The sequence below is a fragment of the Pinus tabuliformis genome, chromosome J (assembly GCF_031772625.1).
Source record: "Pinus tabuliformis cultivar Carrire ecotype Pingquan chromosome J, CPIR1, whole genome shotgun sequence".
NCBI classification, from domain to species: Eukaryota; Viridiplantae; Streptophyta; class Pinopsida; order Pinales; family Pinaceae; genus Pinus; species Pinus tabuliformis.
Window position 1 is genome coordinate 1591305056 of NC_142295.1, and position 18455 is coordinate 1591323510.

General features: G+C 36.5%; 1 protein-coding gene across 1 annotated transcript; it reads right to left on the reverse strand.

The window, feature by feature from the left end:
- Nucleotides 1–11980: 11980 nt before the first annotated feature.
- On the reverse strand, nt 11981–14110 carry LOC149233562 (putative pectate lyase 18). The gene is made up of 4 exons (XM_089376760.1): nt 13708–14110; nt 12960–13602; nt 12697–12800; nt 11981–12602 (listed from the first exon to the last, which is right to left on the reverse strand). The coding sequence occupies exons 1-4, from the start codon at nt 13902–13904 to the stop codon at nt 12242–12244; spliced, it is 1305 nt and encodes a 434-aa protein (XP_089232886.1). The 5' UTR covers nt 13905–14110; the 3' UTR covers nt 11981–12241.
- Between the last annotated feature and the right edge of the window lie 4345 nt (nt 14111–18455).

The following is an 18455-nucleotide window of genomic DNA, read 5'->3' on the forward strand; positions in this document are numbered from 1 at the left end:
CGTTGTCAATAGATAGGTTGAAGGATGAGGTAAGGTAGGCATAGTAAGGCCTTATAAACTACTGCCATAAGAGTCTATGCACAGTAAGTATTGGTGCATAACTACGAGCAACAAAGTAAGTAGCTAAGGTGGTCACAACACCTTAAAATGTATAGCCCATTTTAAAGCCAACATTTCGCCCAACAATATCCATTTTCCTAATGATGAAATTCTTGCAATGTATTCAGTTCCAATTAGACCTATCTGATTTCCTCAATAGTCTAATGGGTTCACTCCATAAAAATGGTTGAGGTGGAGACTGCATCATATCTTGTTGTTGTTTTTCGATGTTTGATTGAAGAAGACCCTCTACAAGGTATCTCAGAAAATGTTTCCTACCTCTGCTTCTATGGCTAGTTTGTTTACCCATTCGAGCGTTCATCATCACTAACATAATTTTTTTGGGGGTTTTAATTTGTTGGTTCAGCTGTAGGTGTAGGAGCCTCTGTTACGCGACCATTACACAAGAAATATCCTCCTTCTTTCCTCCTCCATCGTACTGTGTGTATATTCTCTTTTAATACTGATTAAAGTTGCTTTCTAACTGGTAATTTTTTTGTCCCTTGTGCCTTTGACTGCCACAGGTATTCTTGTAGTGTTTCTTTAGCCACACACTACTATTTCCCTATCTTAGGCAAGTCCTAACAGGCATCCCATTACTTCCAAGTTAGTTTCCTTTCCTGAATACTCCCTTCCAAGAATGTCTTACCACTGTTGAGGGAATGGGGAAAGTAAAGGGTTTCTCTAGACTAGCCCTACTATTTCCAATCTGGGACTACCGGTTATATGAAATTTATTTTCTATTCAAGAGGTCTTTTAAGCTTGGAAGGCTAAAGAGTTAGGCACTTTCTGTATTGTCACATGTATACACTTGACTGAAATTTTCTAGCAGAAATTAAAGCCCTATTCAAGGGTATTTCATTTTTCTTCACTATTGGTGGTACCTATGCGTGCCCTATTCAGTATGGCCAGTATTGGTAGTTGTAATTACTAATGGAAAAATTAATCTTCTCAAACATTACAATATTGTCGACCTGCATTAAGCATGAATCTCGCTCTTTGTTTTGTGAATTTAAATGATTATCAATATTTCTTCTATGTTTGAAGATCAACAATAAGTGTGAATCTCACTCTTTGTTTTGTTAACTTGAATAATTTTTCAATAGATATTCTATGCAATAAGCGTGAATATCACTCTTTGTTTTGTTAACTTGCATAATTATTCACTATTTCATCTATGTGATCAAAACTTGCAATAAGCGTGAATATCACTCTCTATTTTGAATAAGATTACTGGACTAGACCTAATATTGGCTTTGTTCTCTCATTTGTGCCAGTGTTTTCCACTACAGGTTCAGGCTAAAATCTAAAAGTTTTATCTACCTTTGGATACACTGGAATATGTAATTTAAATGGGAAATTATAGTTCTATGACCATGGATACGATAGTGCATGTCGTCCTATAATGATTTCTTCCCTTATTTAGTATGCTTCTGGATCATATCTCTGTAGTTGATGCGATTTCATTTCTGGGCCTACTTTGGTTGTTATTTCCCAACCGTCATTGTTTCTGGCATTTTTTTATGCATATTAACCAAAATATCACTCAATTTAATCTACAACTAGTATATAAGTGCTCGATTCACTGTGTTTGTTGTTATTCTATAATGTGAAATACAATCATTAACTTGGTATTTTTGAGATAGAAATTCTTAGACTATGTTAAATACTCTGTTATGAATGTAGCACTTCTTTTCTCCTTATCAATTCCATTTTCTTATGCAGTAGAATGAGCTTGGATTCATTTTGATAAGTTTCATTTACCAGCTAGACTAGGGTTCAAATATGATAATATTGTGGAATCACTATTGATTCAACCTGACTCCTCAGATTATCATTTTTCAGTCGCTTGGGCGTTGCTGTTAAGGATTATCACAACCTTGCATGTCCAATCACTACTAATCTAACCCACCTAATTAATTCCCCTTCTGACTTATATCATTCTGAAATATAATTGTTTTATAATAATACACTGGGAAAGAACACTTACCAATCTGTTACTTCTTGGAATTCCTGTAAGAAACTCAATTCGTACATGTAATAGCTTACTAAAATTCCAAGTCCCTCCCATTATTAACCCTTGCAAAACTAAGTCATACTATATGGACAGATCGTAACCAAAATTTACATTTTCGACATCAACAATACAAATATGTACTAGAAAATCCCACCAGTTTGTCAGGCTAAACATGCAAGGTCATAGAAATTCACAGGCCAGGGCTTACTGATCCCTACAAGGTATATAATCATACACTTCTCATATTTTAATTATGAAGTTGCACATGCAACCCAATCGACATGCAAATATTCACAAAATATGTTTTATGCAAGCCTCTACCCTGATAGTTTTCATCTTCACTATTATAATTCTGTATGTATCAAACTCCATATTCTCCTAACCAAACCATTGAAGGTATTCTCATCACAGAAAATTACAATTAAATTCAACAATGCATAAATTTATCCTCATAAAAATTAAAACTACCAAAGGTATTCTCATTACAGAAAATTGTCATTAATTCTAATGATGTAGAAATTATGATTAATTCCAACCCATAGTCAAAATAGCAATAGTAATCATAACACCTAACCAACAATTTAGTTTGGAAATCGTGCCTGTGAAAACACTAATTCACCCAACCTTGGATCAACCTCTAGTCACCCCTGAGCTAAGATGTTCCTTCCTGGAATCAGTAACCCCCTTTGATTCCACATAATGTGTTTTTAACATTTTTTGCTAGCAGATTTCCTTAGCAGCGTCCCGCCTTTCAGGGATCTGCTCACCCTTCAACCTAGGCTTTTCTTTTGTTTTTCCTCATAAAGCCTGCTTTTCTCTCCCACAATGTTTTTCTTAGTATTTATCTTCAACTAAGTATATTTATTTAAGGATTTTTTAATAAAATCATACCCATTCCATTGGTATTTAAATTTTGGGAAGCATCTTTTTTACTCCAGTGTTTCTTTCCACACAATTTCCAGCTTTATTCATCAAATTTATTTATTTAATTACATTAACTTTTCCTCATAATCAGTTCATCGTGGCTCATCAACCAACATACTAACAATAGCTAATAAAAAATAAAATGTTTCCATAACAGTGGAGGGGTATTACATTTACTCTATTGGAATGTTTTTTGATGTCGTTCCTCTAGAAGTGAGGTGAGAAATTATTCTATTGGAGGCAAAAGAAACAAAGGAGTGCCCCTACAATTTTGATTTTGAGATTCAGGTGACTGTTGTTGATTTGGAAAGGGTCCCAAACCAAGGTGGATTCCATAGGAAGAGACTCCATTTCTTATAATCTCAGGCATTGCATCAACAAATGGATACTTATCTATGCTTAATCTTCAAAGATAAACAAGTTGAAAGTTACAATTTGTTTTTTGGGCTAAAGGATATTAAGCGCATGTTGCAAAACCCACGGTTCTATCTTAATAATGTATATTCAAGCATACCTTGGGTGGAAGGTTTCTCATATCATATTCCACCTCTTATGATATCATTGACCCTCCTAGGGATCCTAGTGATCATATTGACCCACTTTTTGATGGTGTTAGCGACATCCTCCCTACACCTTGTCATCCTAGCTTATCCTCATTTGTTCCTGTCTTCGTAACATCCGAGGAAGAACTCCCAAGATTACATATCCTAGGTAGGACTCACACTGTACCTCCTGAGCTTAAATTCAGTCAATGATACTCTACCACCTATACCTCCTGCACCACATATACGCTGACTAGACTACTTACTACTAGGACCCATGACTGGGTCACGCGGTTGACTTTGGACTACTAACTTTCACTGACCATAACTTTTTATTCTAGAGGCCTTTTTGAGACTTCAACATATTGTTGGAAAGATATTTACAAGCACTCTCCAACTATGTTATTACTATGAGCATATCGGTTGATCTAATAAGGAAAAAATGCATTCAAAATGTGAGACTCCCAATCACCATAGTTATAAGATTTTATAGCTTCTTTAACTATCCTTCTACTATGATGGTTCTCTACTAAAGACTACAAGCATAAGACTCCTCATTAAACTTGACACACCATGCATTTTCCATCCTTTCCCATTTGACATCAATTGAAATATTATGCTCAACAATTTAGGACTATTATATACTAGGAATCATTTTTCATTATGGAGGAAGAAAGTTGGAGGGAAATTCTTCCATCATGAGCATGATCTTCCCAAGTTTAGAAAATTTCAACTACTTCTCAATGTAACTGCTTATTGCTTCATCATCCCATTTTATTATCTTCTTTTAGGGTTAGGGGTGTCTTTGAAAGAGTGCACATGAATTCCTAAATCAGGCTTAGAAGCGTAGCTACCTGAGGGATTGTTGGACACCTAATCCTCAATGGGTTAGTGTGGAAGCCAAATAGACAAAAGGAGTCTAAGAGACCTTGGGATGTGGAACTCAACGGTCACAATATGTACTATAAATGTATATCACTTGTTAATAAAAATTGATTCTCATTTTTTATCTTTCAGATTATTATTGTTGCCCATGTGTGTTTAACATGGTATCAGAGCGGGTGATCTCCTACCCTGCTCAAATTTGAGCCATTTGTTTTGTGACCTCTATGTGCATATCAGTTATGACATTTCTATTCACTATCCTTAAAACTCCATTAATTCACTGACAGTCATAAATTTGATGCTTTTACTCTATCGATTCCTTGGATTATCTCTCTGTTGTGCCTAATCGAAATTCATGCACATCTTTTATAACGTATTCTACTTCCACTACCTTTGACCATTTCTCTGTCAAGTCTGCGCCTTCTGTGGCAGTGTCATATATGCGTTTTTCTATCAAGATTGTGCCTTCTGTCTAGACTGCGCCCTCTGTCATATGCATTTTTAAGTAAACGCTGAATGCTGTGGTAGGAATGCTTAGTGTTCTTAGAGGTGGACGTCGATGAAACGACTGAGGTGAGTGCTGAATGGGACGTTCAAGCAATGCTGACCTTCATTTTCATGTTCTTGGTATGAACACTGTTATGAAACCCCAACTTTATTTTTGAAGCCCATGAATGTTGCAGATTGCATAAGGCATCTCCAACGAATAATTGAAGGTTATGTTTTTCTATAGCTCTTTGGTTTATTTCCTGCGTGTTTAATAACATTATCTCTTCTCCATGTATTGAAAGAGTTGCCGACAAAGAGCACCGAATTCTGTAATACATCCAACTCAGAGACCCAACACCACTATAGACAAGTTTTTATCATCTATGCATGAGACCAGGAGACTATTCGAACCTTTTCATTATACATGTTGATGAGTTGATCAATCTCCTCGAGTTGCTGTTGCATCTGGCCTGTCAAATCATCCCCCAAGAGAGATAACAGAGTCAAAGAAGAAGAGGTAGAGGCATTTGCATTTGCATTCCGGGCACTTGTGGAAGTGGAAGTTTGATTCAATCTACTACTATCATCATATGATAGTTGCAGACCTGTGGAAATGAAACCCATAGACTGGGGAGGCAGAGACACAGGAAGAGGAGTTGTTGCTGTTGTTATATTTATATTGTTATTCTTCTGCTGAAACTCTGGCATGTTCATGCCCATGCCCATATTTGTATTCATGTTCATGTTGTTCATATTCATTAACGTGAGATGTTGTGAAATCTGCTGCCTCTGTTGTTGTGTTAATAAGATTTCATCTTCCCTTGGCCTCTTTCGGGAACCAGAGATATTGCAGGTAAGTTCGCTTTCTGGGTCGCTGAAAACTGTACCGTTCAGGACCTGTTGCTGCCTGAAATTCAATCCTGTCACAAAATTGTAGACAGGAAAAAGATTAGCAGCCACGTTCATGTAGGGCTGAAGCTGAAACGCTTCTGCTAATGAAATGGGTATCTTGGGGCCACATAGTTTCCGTTCAGGATAGTTTGGATTGCAAGAACTATAGTTTGGTAGAATTCTGAAGTTGGATATGTTTACTCATGTTCTGATGGAATGAATTTCAGCTAGTTTTATTGTGGTGGATTGCGTATTCCAAGACTTTCCATCGATGTGCAAAAAAATTATATAATTTGAGGTGAAATGTGACAAATAAGTGGTAGAGGCTGGAAAAACCACTGTATTTCGCAGTTTACCAGGGTTCGAAGCTGATCGCGTGGTTTTCGAATTGATCTTTATACGTCTTTTGTTTTAAGAGGAAGCTTTATTGTTATTTAATTCGATATTAGCCAGATCATCTCAGAATCTAAAGGTTCTGCAGTGCCTCAGTTGCCAAAACTTGTCTGAGTCATTTCCCCCGTCGCATAGCTTGGCATCCTCTTATAAGTACTCGGTACTTAGATTGGTCAATTTGTGCGTTATTCTTTGTGTTTTCTGGAATTTGAAACCTCTGCCATTGTGAAAGCTGCCTGCCTAACATTGAGAAAGTGGCAATATCAGAGAATATTGATTCGTACCCTAGTCAAAGAATTTATATATGAGCATTCAAGTATTGTCCATGACATGGTGCCATAGTTGTTGAAGTTTTGATAGCCATCATTTCTACTTTGAAAGTGAAGGAGTATTTGAAGGATCCAAGCAAGTTTGCAATTGTTGCTACCCCTGTGTGGCATTGTATTTAAAACTCATTATAGTGCATTGATTCCTTGATTTGACTGCTGCATAAAGAGTTTGGTGGGCTGATTGTAATCTTTTATGGAGAAACGTTTTGTCGGTTGTATTGTCAGAACATAATGCTGGTCATTAGTAAACTCTTATTTTTATGTAATAGATTGTAATTGGTGCTTTCTGGTTGCACACTGATCATTTGCTGCACATTTATAAAGGATATTGCTAGTGGGTATTACTTTTCTGCATTGAGTAGTAGTTGTGATCAGTTTTTAAGTTGTAATTCTAACAGTAAAGAAAAATGGCCAGAATCAGTGAAGTATTAGAGTTCCTCAAAACTCTAATATTGTCTACTAATCATGATACATTAAAAGTCAGCAAAGTTTCTCTCACAGACTTTCAGGTTTGTCTACAAAATGCACAAGAGAAAATTGATTTTTTGCAGCTCGAATATCAGCTACAGCAAGAAGAACTAAAACAGAGGATTCATTTTGAACATGTTTCTGTTCAAAACATTGAGACTGCAACCCATCAGAAGCAAGTCAATAATGTTAGAGTTGATTCAGATTTAGTACTCAATAAAGCAACAATTGTACATGCAAATGCAGAAACTTAGTCTGTACTTCCCAAGCCCATCATCATACCTTGGGAACAACTTGTCGACAACAAGCACAAAACTGGTCTTGGATATGACAAGGACTTGTCCTTTTATATTCCAGACTACTCAAAGCCCATTCAGTTTCAGAGTGCTAGATTAATTCATGACAGTTCACTTGCTGCTCATGACAACTCACATCCAGTTGTTCCAGATTCTGCCCCTCTTCCACAACAGCAACAACAACAATAAATTGTGAAATTCCAACACTGTGACCGAGTTGGCCATTTGAAAGATCATTGTTTTGATCTTCATCCATGTAAGCACTGTCATAAAACCACCCATTCTTCAAACAAATTCTTCAAAAACAAACGTCCTGCAAGAACAAGGATTCATCTTGGATGGATCGCTTCTTGGCAATGGGCATCAACAACCAAGAAGATATTTCAGTCAAATGTCAAAACTTGTTCCAGAGTATTGAACAGTCTTGCAGTTGAGTTTTCCCCATCATCTCACCTTGTATCTGACAGGGGGGAATTGATGGTCATCTACAAGCTTCAAAGCCACATCAAGCGAGCCTGAGCCACAACTTGCCACACCAGTTTTAGAGCTGTAGCCAGAGACAAAGATGCCCCTGAGAATGCCTTCAGTTGGTAATCTGGGACACTTCCTCTAGGAGAAGACTTTAGCTTCTTGCCAGTTTAGGAAGAATTGCAGGAAAAAAATTGGGAACACTTCCTCTAGCAGAAGACTTCATCTTCTTGCCAGTTTTGGAAGAGTTCCAGGAATTGCATTAAGCATTCCAGAGTTGTTAGTCATACTTAAACCATCACAGGTTGAGACTTCCCTTTTCAAGTTGAAGTTCTCCCTTTTATGCAGGGTGAGACCTCCCTTTCATGGTTGAAGGTTTCCCTCTTCAAAACAATAGGAGCACTTCCTCTAGTAGAAGACTTTAGCTTCTTGCAAGTTTTGGAAGAGTTCTGGGAATTGCACTAGGCGTTCCAGCGTTGGTGGTAATCCTTAATCCACCGCATTTTATACCAACACTTCAGAGAGCACATTCAACCTAGTGTTGCCATGCATTTTTGCACATTTTGTATTACAGCTCTCTTCTTGGACTCATACATAACCCATCGGATTAAGTGGGGAATGTTGGACACCTAATCCTCAATGGGTTAGTGTGGAATCCGAATAGACTAAAGGAGTCCAAGAGACCTTGGGATGTGGAACCCAACGGTCACAATATGTACTATAAATGTATATCACTTGTTAATAAAAATTGATTCTCATGTTTTATCTTTTAGATTATTCTTGTTGCCCATGTGTGTTTAACAGGGATATTTTCATTAAGGGAATTTTTAGGTCTAAAATGGGACTCTTAAGGAAAATAATAAAATAATAGTTAAAATAATAAAGTAAGAGTTAAGAATTTTTAAAGAAAAAGAAAGGAAACTAGTTTTTTAATGTATTTTCGACTTATATCCTTATGAGTATACTCAAATGTTAGGTGTTGACATCTGTTGGATGCAAAATTAAATTCCACACATAACGAGTACCCAATCTGCATACTTTTGAGTAGACCCACATCGAAAAGAAATTAAAATACAAGAAAAAAATAGTATCACATAATTTTTTTAATTTTTTCATTACCTTTCAATGTGGGTCTAATCATAAGTATGTAGAGTGAGTACTCGTTGGGTATGGAATTTAATTCCACACCCAACAGGGTTCTACACCTAACATTTCAGTAAACCCATAATGAGATAAGCCAAAAATAAAATTAAAAATATGGTTTTCTTATTTCTCACTCCATAATCTTCACCCGTGGGAATGAAATCACCATCTTGAATTATGTTGGTTCTTTTAAAGGTAATTTTGTTAGTACATTTTTTATTTTGAGGCCCACTTTTAATTTCAAAAATCCCCTAAAGTGTTAATGAACCTTCGTACTAAGAAGGGAACACTTGAGAAGTTGTTCTTGGTGTTCTTTTATGCGTTTAGGGTGTTTGAATTTCCAAATGGCTACAATTATTGGGAGATAGAGGGAATCAAGATCCATATCTTTAGGGGCTTCTTAAGTTTCTTGGATCGATGCCTACAACTTGATCACCTCATTAGTTGTCGGTATGCCCATGTGTTGTGACAATTTTTTTGCATAGGTTGGGGTTGCAAAAGCTTCTGCATATGCAGTTGCTTGTACTTCGCTAATTGATTGTCTTTTGGATCTAACTGGGATGCTCCTCCAAGGGTGGGATCATCGTAAGAGGCCAATGACTTGAAGATGTTGTTAATTGTGACTTGTGAGTTGGTCTCCTTAGATGATTGTGTTCTAGGTTGTCAACATTGTTTAATGGGATTGAAAAAACTCTCGTAGTCATTATGAGGGTGAGATTCATATTTCTAACAAGTCTCAACTATCTACAGAGAAAAATCATAGAAAAGGTGGCCATTTTGGGCAACATAAGGGGATGTATTCAGATTCAAGTGTAGGGAAACAAATCTAGGCACATGGTGTATATACCCTCCTTTTTGTAATTTCTAAAATTTTGAAAAAATACTACCACACAATACCTATTCTTTGAATGGTTTTTTCCCTCCCAAAATTCCTTTGTAAGTGATAAAAAGTGGATCCATACTAGCATAGATTTTAAATCCTCATACTGGTTGAAGCTTACACCTTGAACTACATGTACAATCTAGAATAATTAAACTAGTAAAATCCATTCTCAATTATTTGAGTGTGATGCTCATGATTAGCAGAGAAGATGGTGAAGAAGCTCTTTGCCCCCAACTCCAAATTGATCAAGCCCTTTTTCTTCCATTTGTTTTCAATCCATATTACCAAGGTTGGTTTCATGGGCCAAAAACCCATGAAGTTGCCAATGAGGGTTGTGATGTTGCATAAAATGAATATATTCCCTAATCTTGTTGGGCTTCACCTCATATTTAGGGTCAATACCCACTTTTGGCATAAACTTGCTTGAAACACATGATTGTGAGTTAACATCTATCCATGGATCTAAAGAAGAGGATGACCCGTTCAATCTATCACCTTGTTGCGTCAAGAGTGAAGATGGATTCCCAATACACACTGACCAATATGTAAATCTTGCATCCCCATAAATGAAATTATGATAGGAGGGGGCTATTCCCAGGCTCGTAGAAAACCCTAATAGAGTTCAATTTACTTTTCAAATATGCATATTGTTATTATCTTATATATATTAATATAGTACACTGTGTTATATATAATAAACTATACTATTAGTACTATTTTATGATAATATTTATAATAATACACTAAATATTTAACTTTGTGACAAGATAGCTTCCTTGTAAGAGGAGCCTTTTCTACAGGTGGCATTAATATGTTATGGCATGGTGAGAGGACATCGAAGGACATTGGAGGACATTTGACAAGTTTAGTAGTTATAAATGTAGGTTTATTTTTTTGGGGTGACAAAGCTATGTACTGTGCGGGCAAGGAGGTGAGGTTGCATCTTCACATTATTGTACTTAGGATTGCTTGCCACTGCTGTGCTCTATGGATTTTTTGCATGTGGATGTGTTGCAATTTTTTCAGGCGCTTGGATTCATACTCTTAATGGTCTCTTGTTGGGCAAGCAACAATGGCATTGTGATGTATTTCATTTCCCATGTCTGGATATAACTACGATGTATATTTTCTCCTTTTAATAGAAATATATTTGCAGTAGTTAAAAAAAAAAACAATAACAACAACAACTAACTCATATATCTACAATACTTTTTATTCAATGCTCAACTTTGTATTATTTATATTATTATTAAAATTATTAATACTAATAATATTATTATAATTGTTTTTTTATTATTCTTTTATTAAATCAATCATTTTCCTTAATTCATAATATAGAAACTCATTGCGTTTTATATACATTGATTAAAATTTACTTTAAATCTCTGGTCACGATGGGCCACACTTGTATCTCTTGTCATAATGGGCCACACTTGTATGATCCAAAACATTGACAAAACTTCAATAAAAAAACTTTAAAAAAGTATTCACATTATAATATTAATTTCCAAAAATATAATAAAAGAACTAATGAAAAAGTTTTAGAAAAATATCCACACATAAATTTAAAAATTAAAAACCAAAATACTTACATACATACCTCCTCTTATAATTTATATACCCTTTAATTATAAAAAATTGATAATGCATAATTTTATATTTATGCAACGATATTTTAATAACCCACATAATCATTTCTAGGTATATAATGTTCTTATATTTATTATAGACCTGTCTCATGATATAAGAGAATATTTCCATGTATATAATGTTCTTATATTTATTATAGACCTGTCTCATGATATAAGAGAATATAATTATAATGAATGATAATATTTTTACATTGAAAATAAACACATCCAAAGAATATTGATAGTTCGTGTAGCTGATGTCATAATGTTATGAGGACAAAGTGTAATCTTTTGATATTGATCTGTCTGTCTCCTTTGACAATGTGTCATGATTTGATTATATGAATTTAAAAGCATAAATTAATGGCAAATAAAATAAAATAATTTGAATAAGTTTATTTAAATCGCATTTTGAAAATGATAGATTGAAAAATTCATCCTCACGAAACGAAATTGGAATCACGCCACTTTATTCATTTATTTGTTTATAAATAAATAATAGAATATAATAAAGGACTCTGTTGCTGCATTTGGTCGTTGCTAAGGAAAACGGGTAAGGGCTAACCATCCAAGCAAATGCCGCATCTCTCGGGGAAAGGACTAAACAACCAAAGCAAATGCCGCATCTCTCGGGTAAGGGCTAACCACCATAGCAAACACTGCATCTCTGCAGCTACATAAGATGCTAATGGGAATCATGAGAGAGAAAAATCTGAATTGCCAAAATAATAATTAGTCCCCGCCCGATTTCACAGCTACAGCTTGGGTGGACAAGCTAACTGGTTAGCAGCGAGTTCCTTTCTTGCAGGAGAGTACCCCTGCATTCTGGGTTAGTGGCCCAACAAGCGTTGCAGGCCTGGCTTCTAGACTGGATGCTTTTAAATACGCCGAAGACGCTCCTGCTCCCGATGGAGTGAAATATGCACCGTTGAGCATCATATCTTCTTTTGATCTCCAGTTCCAATCCTTCCATTGATCAAATTCCTTGTTTATCCGCTTTGTTACCTCTTTCGCTGAAGCATTTGCAGGCGCCAAGAATCTATTCCCTTGACTGTTGATTGTGGGATTTGCACTCCCCCCGATTGCATACATTTCCCAGTGAGTGTAATCATTGTTCACCACATGGAAGTATCCATGCCTGCACCTGCATCCATTCATCCATTCATATATATCAATTTCCTGTTAAGAGGACTTCAACAGTAGTGGAATGATATCCAATGGAGGATTTATATATTTACCTTGGCATTCGTTGCACAAGACCTTCTCCAAAATGGTTGTATGCAATGGTGACCTGCATGTTAACATCGGGAGTGTAGCTATCACTAGCACCCAACAACATAACCTGAAGTTTTCAACACAAAAAAGCGGAGCAACTGTTATAACCGTTTCATGATGAGATTTCATTGGGTCGTCGAATTAGAATGAATTGAATTAGGGGCACATTCTTTGATTATACAGACTCCTATTCAAATTGAAATTCGTTGATCATGTCATGACGTACCTCGTTGTGGTGAGTGAAATAGTTGTTTGAGATGGTAATAGCAGTGGATCCCATGATGGCATCAATGAGACCGTCTGCACAGTTGGACAAGGAGACATGGTCCACCCAAATATGGCTTCCTCCGAAGATGGAGATGCCATCTCCGTCGCACATGGTTCTCCACCCGTAATGCGTGGGAGAATCCCTGACCATAGCATTTCCAGCAGGCTTACAGTCGTGAACGTGAATGCCATGGACGATGATGTGACTCACATTCTGAATGGTGATACACGGCCCATTTGCAATGTGGACATTCACACCCCTTCCGTCTATTGTCTTGTAGCTGTTCATGATCAGCTCCTCCTTGAGCTGGATTACCATGTCTCTCTGGAAAATAATCCACAGGGGCTCTGTTTGAATCACTGCGTGACGCAGGGTGCCCGGCCGAGGGTTCACCGCATCATAATCGTTGGGATCCGTGACAATGTAAAAGCTCCCGTTCTTGCCTCCAATGGCATTCCTGCCGAATCCAATGCCGCAGTCTGCGAGGCGTTGTCTGTTCTGCTCCCAGTCGGAGTCGCAACGCCAGCAATCATCAATGGGGTTACCTGTTCCGCATGACAGATACCCCAGCTCCCGCCTTGTTACGCTCTCGTTAATACTTCTGGAAAACTCCAGCACAAATAAATCAGATTTCACGCACAAACTTACCTTCAAACGTTATTAACCACCATTAAAATTATTAATGCACTTAACAGATTGAATTTACCTTTCAACCATCTGCACCACGCTCTCTGGATCATTTTCCACACTAGTGGTACTGGTATTAGCACTGCCAGCCTCTGCTTCTCTAGAATAATTATCTGCAAACAAGGATCTAAATCTAAATGGCTTTGCGGCCGCCCCACCATTGATACAGAGGATTCCGATCAAGAGCACGCAGCTCAAAATACTGTGATTCTTCATCTTAGTACCCTCTATATTCACTAAATCTACTCACAAATTGGCCCTCTATATTCACAATGAAGAATAATCGAAAATGTTGTGTTATAGAAAGGGAAACGTGCTGCAGCTCTAAACTGTCTCAAGAGACGAAACACAATAGAAAATGTGAAAATTATGAATATTGCAATTACAGCACTCCGAGCAGCAAGAATAAGAGAGCAGTTATGAATAGGTGGCCGGCAGAAGTGATAAATGCATCAGCTCTCCCTCTCTCTTATGCAGCATTGGAATGACAGGCCTTCCTTCTTATAGAGCATCGATGGAGGCAATATTGTATTGCAATGTCAATCATAGGGCCCCATGCATACATCCCAAAGAATCAGAGCACATTGTAGATCAGTAGGCCATCGCACATTTTGTTGACTCACATGGCTAAAAACTCAACTCCCTCAAAGTCTCTTTTGTGATTCCATTTCTACTGTTATCTAGTGTGTGACTCTATGATGCCTCCATTATTCCCGAACAGTACGTAGGGTTAACCGCATAAATTATACTCTGGCAAATAGGGTTAACAACATGAATTTCAACCCCGGCGATGAGGATTACGTCACCTAACTTCAACGACACCGGATAGCAGTTGGTGGCTCCCAAATTATGAGTTAGTTAGGGCTGAATTGTATAACAAGAACCCTAGGCGCGTACGCCCTAAGAAGACCTGGAGTAACGATGATACTTCACCTTTAAAACGTGGTTCAAATTCCATTATCTACACGGGTGCTATGGCGTGAGAGCATTGTACAGAGTCGGATGAGATTTCAGCTTTAAAACGTGGTTCAAATGCCATATCTACACGGGTGCTATCGCGTGAGAATTTCATTATCTACACGGTTGCCGTCGGAGACCGTAGAAGGCCGAACGACCCGGGACAGTGAATTGCGTTCAAACATGGGTGGTATACCTCTTTCCATCCATCCCAGCTTCTCTGAGGAATATTAACCAGCGTGCGCTTTGTGTATACCAGCACGTGGTATACAAAATGTAATGATTGTGGGGAAAAGGGGAGAATTGAACATGGGATTTTGTCGCAAAAAATTTAACATGCAAATTTGTTGTTATTAAATTTACATTGGCCAACTATGGATTGTAAAATGATATTGGTTGATAAATGCAAATTTGTTGTTATTAAATTTATCATTGGGCAACTATGGATTGTAAAATGATATTGGTTGATAAAAGCAAATGAAGTGAAAAAGCAACGGCAATGGCATTTGGAATAAAAGTTTATATGGTTTATATTCACCTTATATGCTGCTAATTATCATTGTGCACAAAGAAGAAAGTACACTTATTTATTATAAGCATTTTACAAAAGTATCATTAAGAATAGGTATCAACTGCAAATACTCAAGATTTATGGATTTTTGCATTAGTTGCAATGAGCAATGTACTCCATAAATTTGAAGACTTTCAATGTAGTTATCACTAAGTGTCATGGAAAGCGTACAATATTTTAAAAACGTTAAATGTAGTTATCATTAAGTGTGATTGGAAGAGTAAGACACTTACTCCCTTTTTCAACAACCCACTACTTCCAAGAGGCTCCCACCTCCACAAACAATATGGATCACGGCTTCATGCTAGCGGGCCTAATCTACAATAAAAGCACTACGATACACCAACATTTCTTATCAACAAAACTCTCCTCAAACAAAAACAAACTTAGTCAACAGTACTAAACCAACATATGCTCACCCTCATCAAACCCTGTCGTCACCAATGCACTCATGCAACACACTCTTTGATCTATCACCCACCCATATATAACACTCAACAACACTACAAACCACACTCATAACATCAAGATATCAAACTTACAAATCCTAGCACTCATATGGCAATACAAAGAAGGGTTCAGTAATAACCTCTACAAACATGATCAACAATAATCCACTCACATAAATCTTTACTTGTAGCATCAACACATTTTTAATACACACATAGACCATTGTACTAACACACTCATCCCATAGCTAAATGTATAACAATCATACACTCTATTTACCATGCCACCGCAACTACAATCATCCCACAACATCCTCCTCATTCTTAGGAGTATACATTGCATAGACCATAACAATTTTGATCCATTGCTTTAATGCTCATCCATGTACATCTCATTATTGTTGCATTTGTTGGTTAACACATACAATCCTATTCCCTATATGTTGTCCATTGCACCCAACACAATTCTTATTCATCCTTAGGCTACTATTGATCTCAAGTCACTCTCGCACTAATGGATGGTTCAACATTAAGAAAACTCAGCCAAATCATTAGTTAAATTGCACTCTCACTCCATCATTTTTCTCCATATGCATTACATAGGATTATATGTGCATTGAGCACTTTGCAAAAAATAATCATTCCATCTATCTCATCAATGTTACATAGGACTACACACCTTCATTACAAACCGCTAGCGCTCCAAAAATTCAGCTTACATGCTCAAATGTATCACATTTTCTTTTCACCTATATGTATTAGAACTTACTCTCCATTAGATGTCGAGGACTCAAAAAAGAATAGAATAGATCAAATGATTAATTATATTAACTAGATCCACAAGTGGATCAAATCCCTCTATAATGCATAGACTAGATGAAAACAAGATGGTGGAGACTAGATCAATAGTTTGCAATTGGATTTTACCATCGAATTATCCTGAGGAATTTTCCTTTTGCATCCACAAACTCGCAAACATGGAATTTTCACGTACATGTTTATAGACGCAAATTATGAATGATGAAACTAGGTTGCATCATACAAATTTCACATGGCTAATCCGCCTCTTTCCCCTAATTTTACTTGGCTTAGCAATTCTCTACCATATCAGTAACACAACTTCATATCTCATCATCATATCTTCAATACCTGCTCCAAACACTGTCATAAACATGAAAACTTATTACATCAAGTACATAGAGGTATTTCCCATTGACATCAATTCCAACACTACAATCCGAACAATACCCCCATTGGCATTAATGGCAACCTACTAAGCCAACGTGAAGCTAATCCATCCACCTAAGGCTCATCTCTGAAAATTGATTGTTGTAGCTCTCTCCCAATTCAAATTAACGACGAAGGGAATTAAGATACAAATCATGCCAACCATGCCGACAATAATCTACAAAATCATTGTTAACAACCATCATGCCAATAATATACTCAACCATCCTTGTCTACAAACTTGAAAAATAATCCAACCCTTACTATAATTTTTTTTTTTTTAACTACACTTTTCACTATCTCCAGAGGAGACTTTATTACCAATTTCAATGCTTTATTATTATGTAGGCCATATTTATGATTTCCTTATTGAATGCTAAATCCTGCTCCAATGGAAATTTAATCTTAATACAATCTTTTAGAATCACCAAGAACAATGTTAAAGAAGTGCCTGATAGACTATCACGTATATCTACCATTTTGTCCTCAAACAAGTTTAGGTCAACCCTAGACATCTAAAGCATAGGTTGGCCCCTCAACTTATGATCCTCTCACACAGGTCTTTTAAAAACTAATGAGAAATTGGTCTATGAGAATTACTTTACTATGGCCCACATAATGACCATATGACATCCTTCACGCATGCATATTTTTCTCTTTGAAATATAAATATTTGCTCATTAAAGTGTTACACCCTAATAATTAATATGAAAAATTCTTCATAACACCCATCAAAGCATGGCCACCTACTTCTATTATTACCCTTACTAGATTGTTTCGAATTTTCAATCCTCATAAGAACCATCAAAATTATGCACTCTTGCTGCTATTGAGTATTGTTACATACCTCTTGGAAAACTAACAGGTTAAAAACAAGTTTCTTTCACTACAACACATGGCACCAATTAGCATAATTTAACATGCTTTCTTCTACAACAACTCTTGTCTAATAGACTTTCAGTCCAAGAGGAATGGGCACCCATTTGCATTTCTTCATTTCTTTTCTTCAAACATTTCCATTTAAGTATAATTTTTTTGACACTCATCTTATTCTATTGAAGGCATAAGGTTATCATAATATAGTTTATCAAAAGTTTAGATGCCACAACCATCATCATTTACAACCTTGTTGTCATTACGGTGTACAACAAACATTACAGTCATCATCTACAAGAATAGTTCAAGTGACAAAAAATGAAAAGAAACATGAAGCAGAGATTGCTCTTCTCAATATTACAAATCAGTTAAATAAGATTAAATTGGAGACATCAGTAATAAATGACTGCAGTGAGACTGAACTGAACTCAATAAAACTTGAATAAACTAAAACATACTCTAACACTTGGATGCATAGTTGTGACACCTAGAAGGTGGTTGGAATTAGCTTCTCCAATTCTCCCCCTAAATTTCAAACCCAAAAAGTGTTTAAACTAAGATGTTTGTTGGTTTATGTCTCAGCTAGGATTACAATTTAAAAATTTGATATAATTAGGATTTCTTTTTCTTTTTCTTTTCTTCAAGATCCTATAACCTATAAATTGTTTCAAAATTTTCTTTTATTGT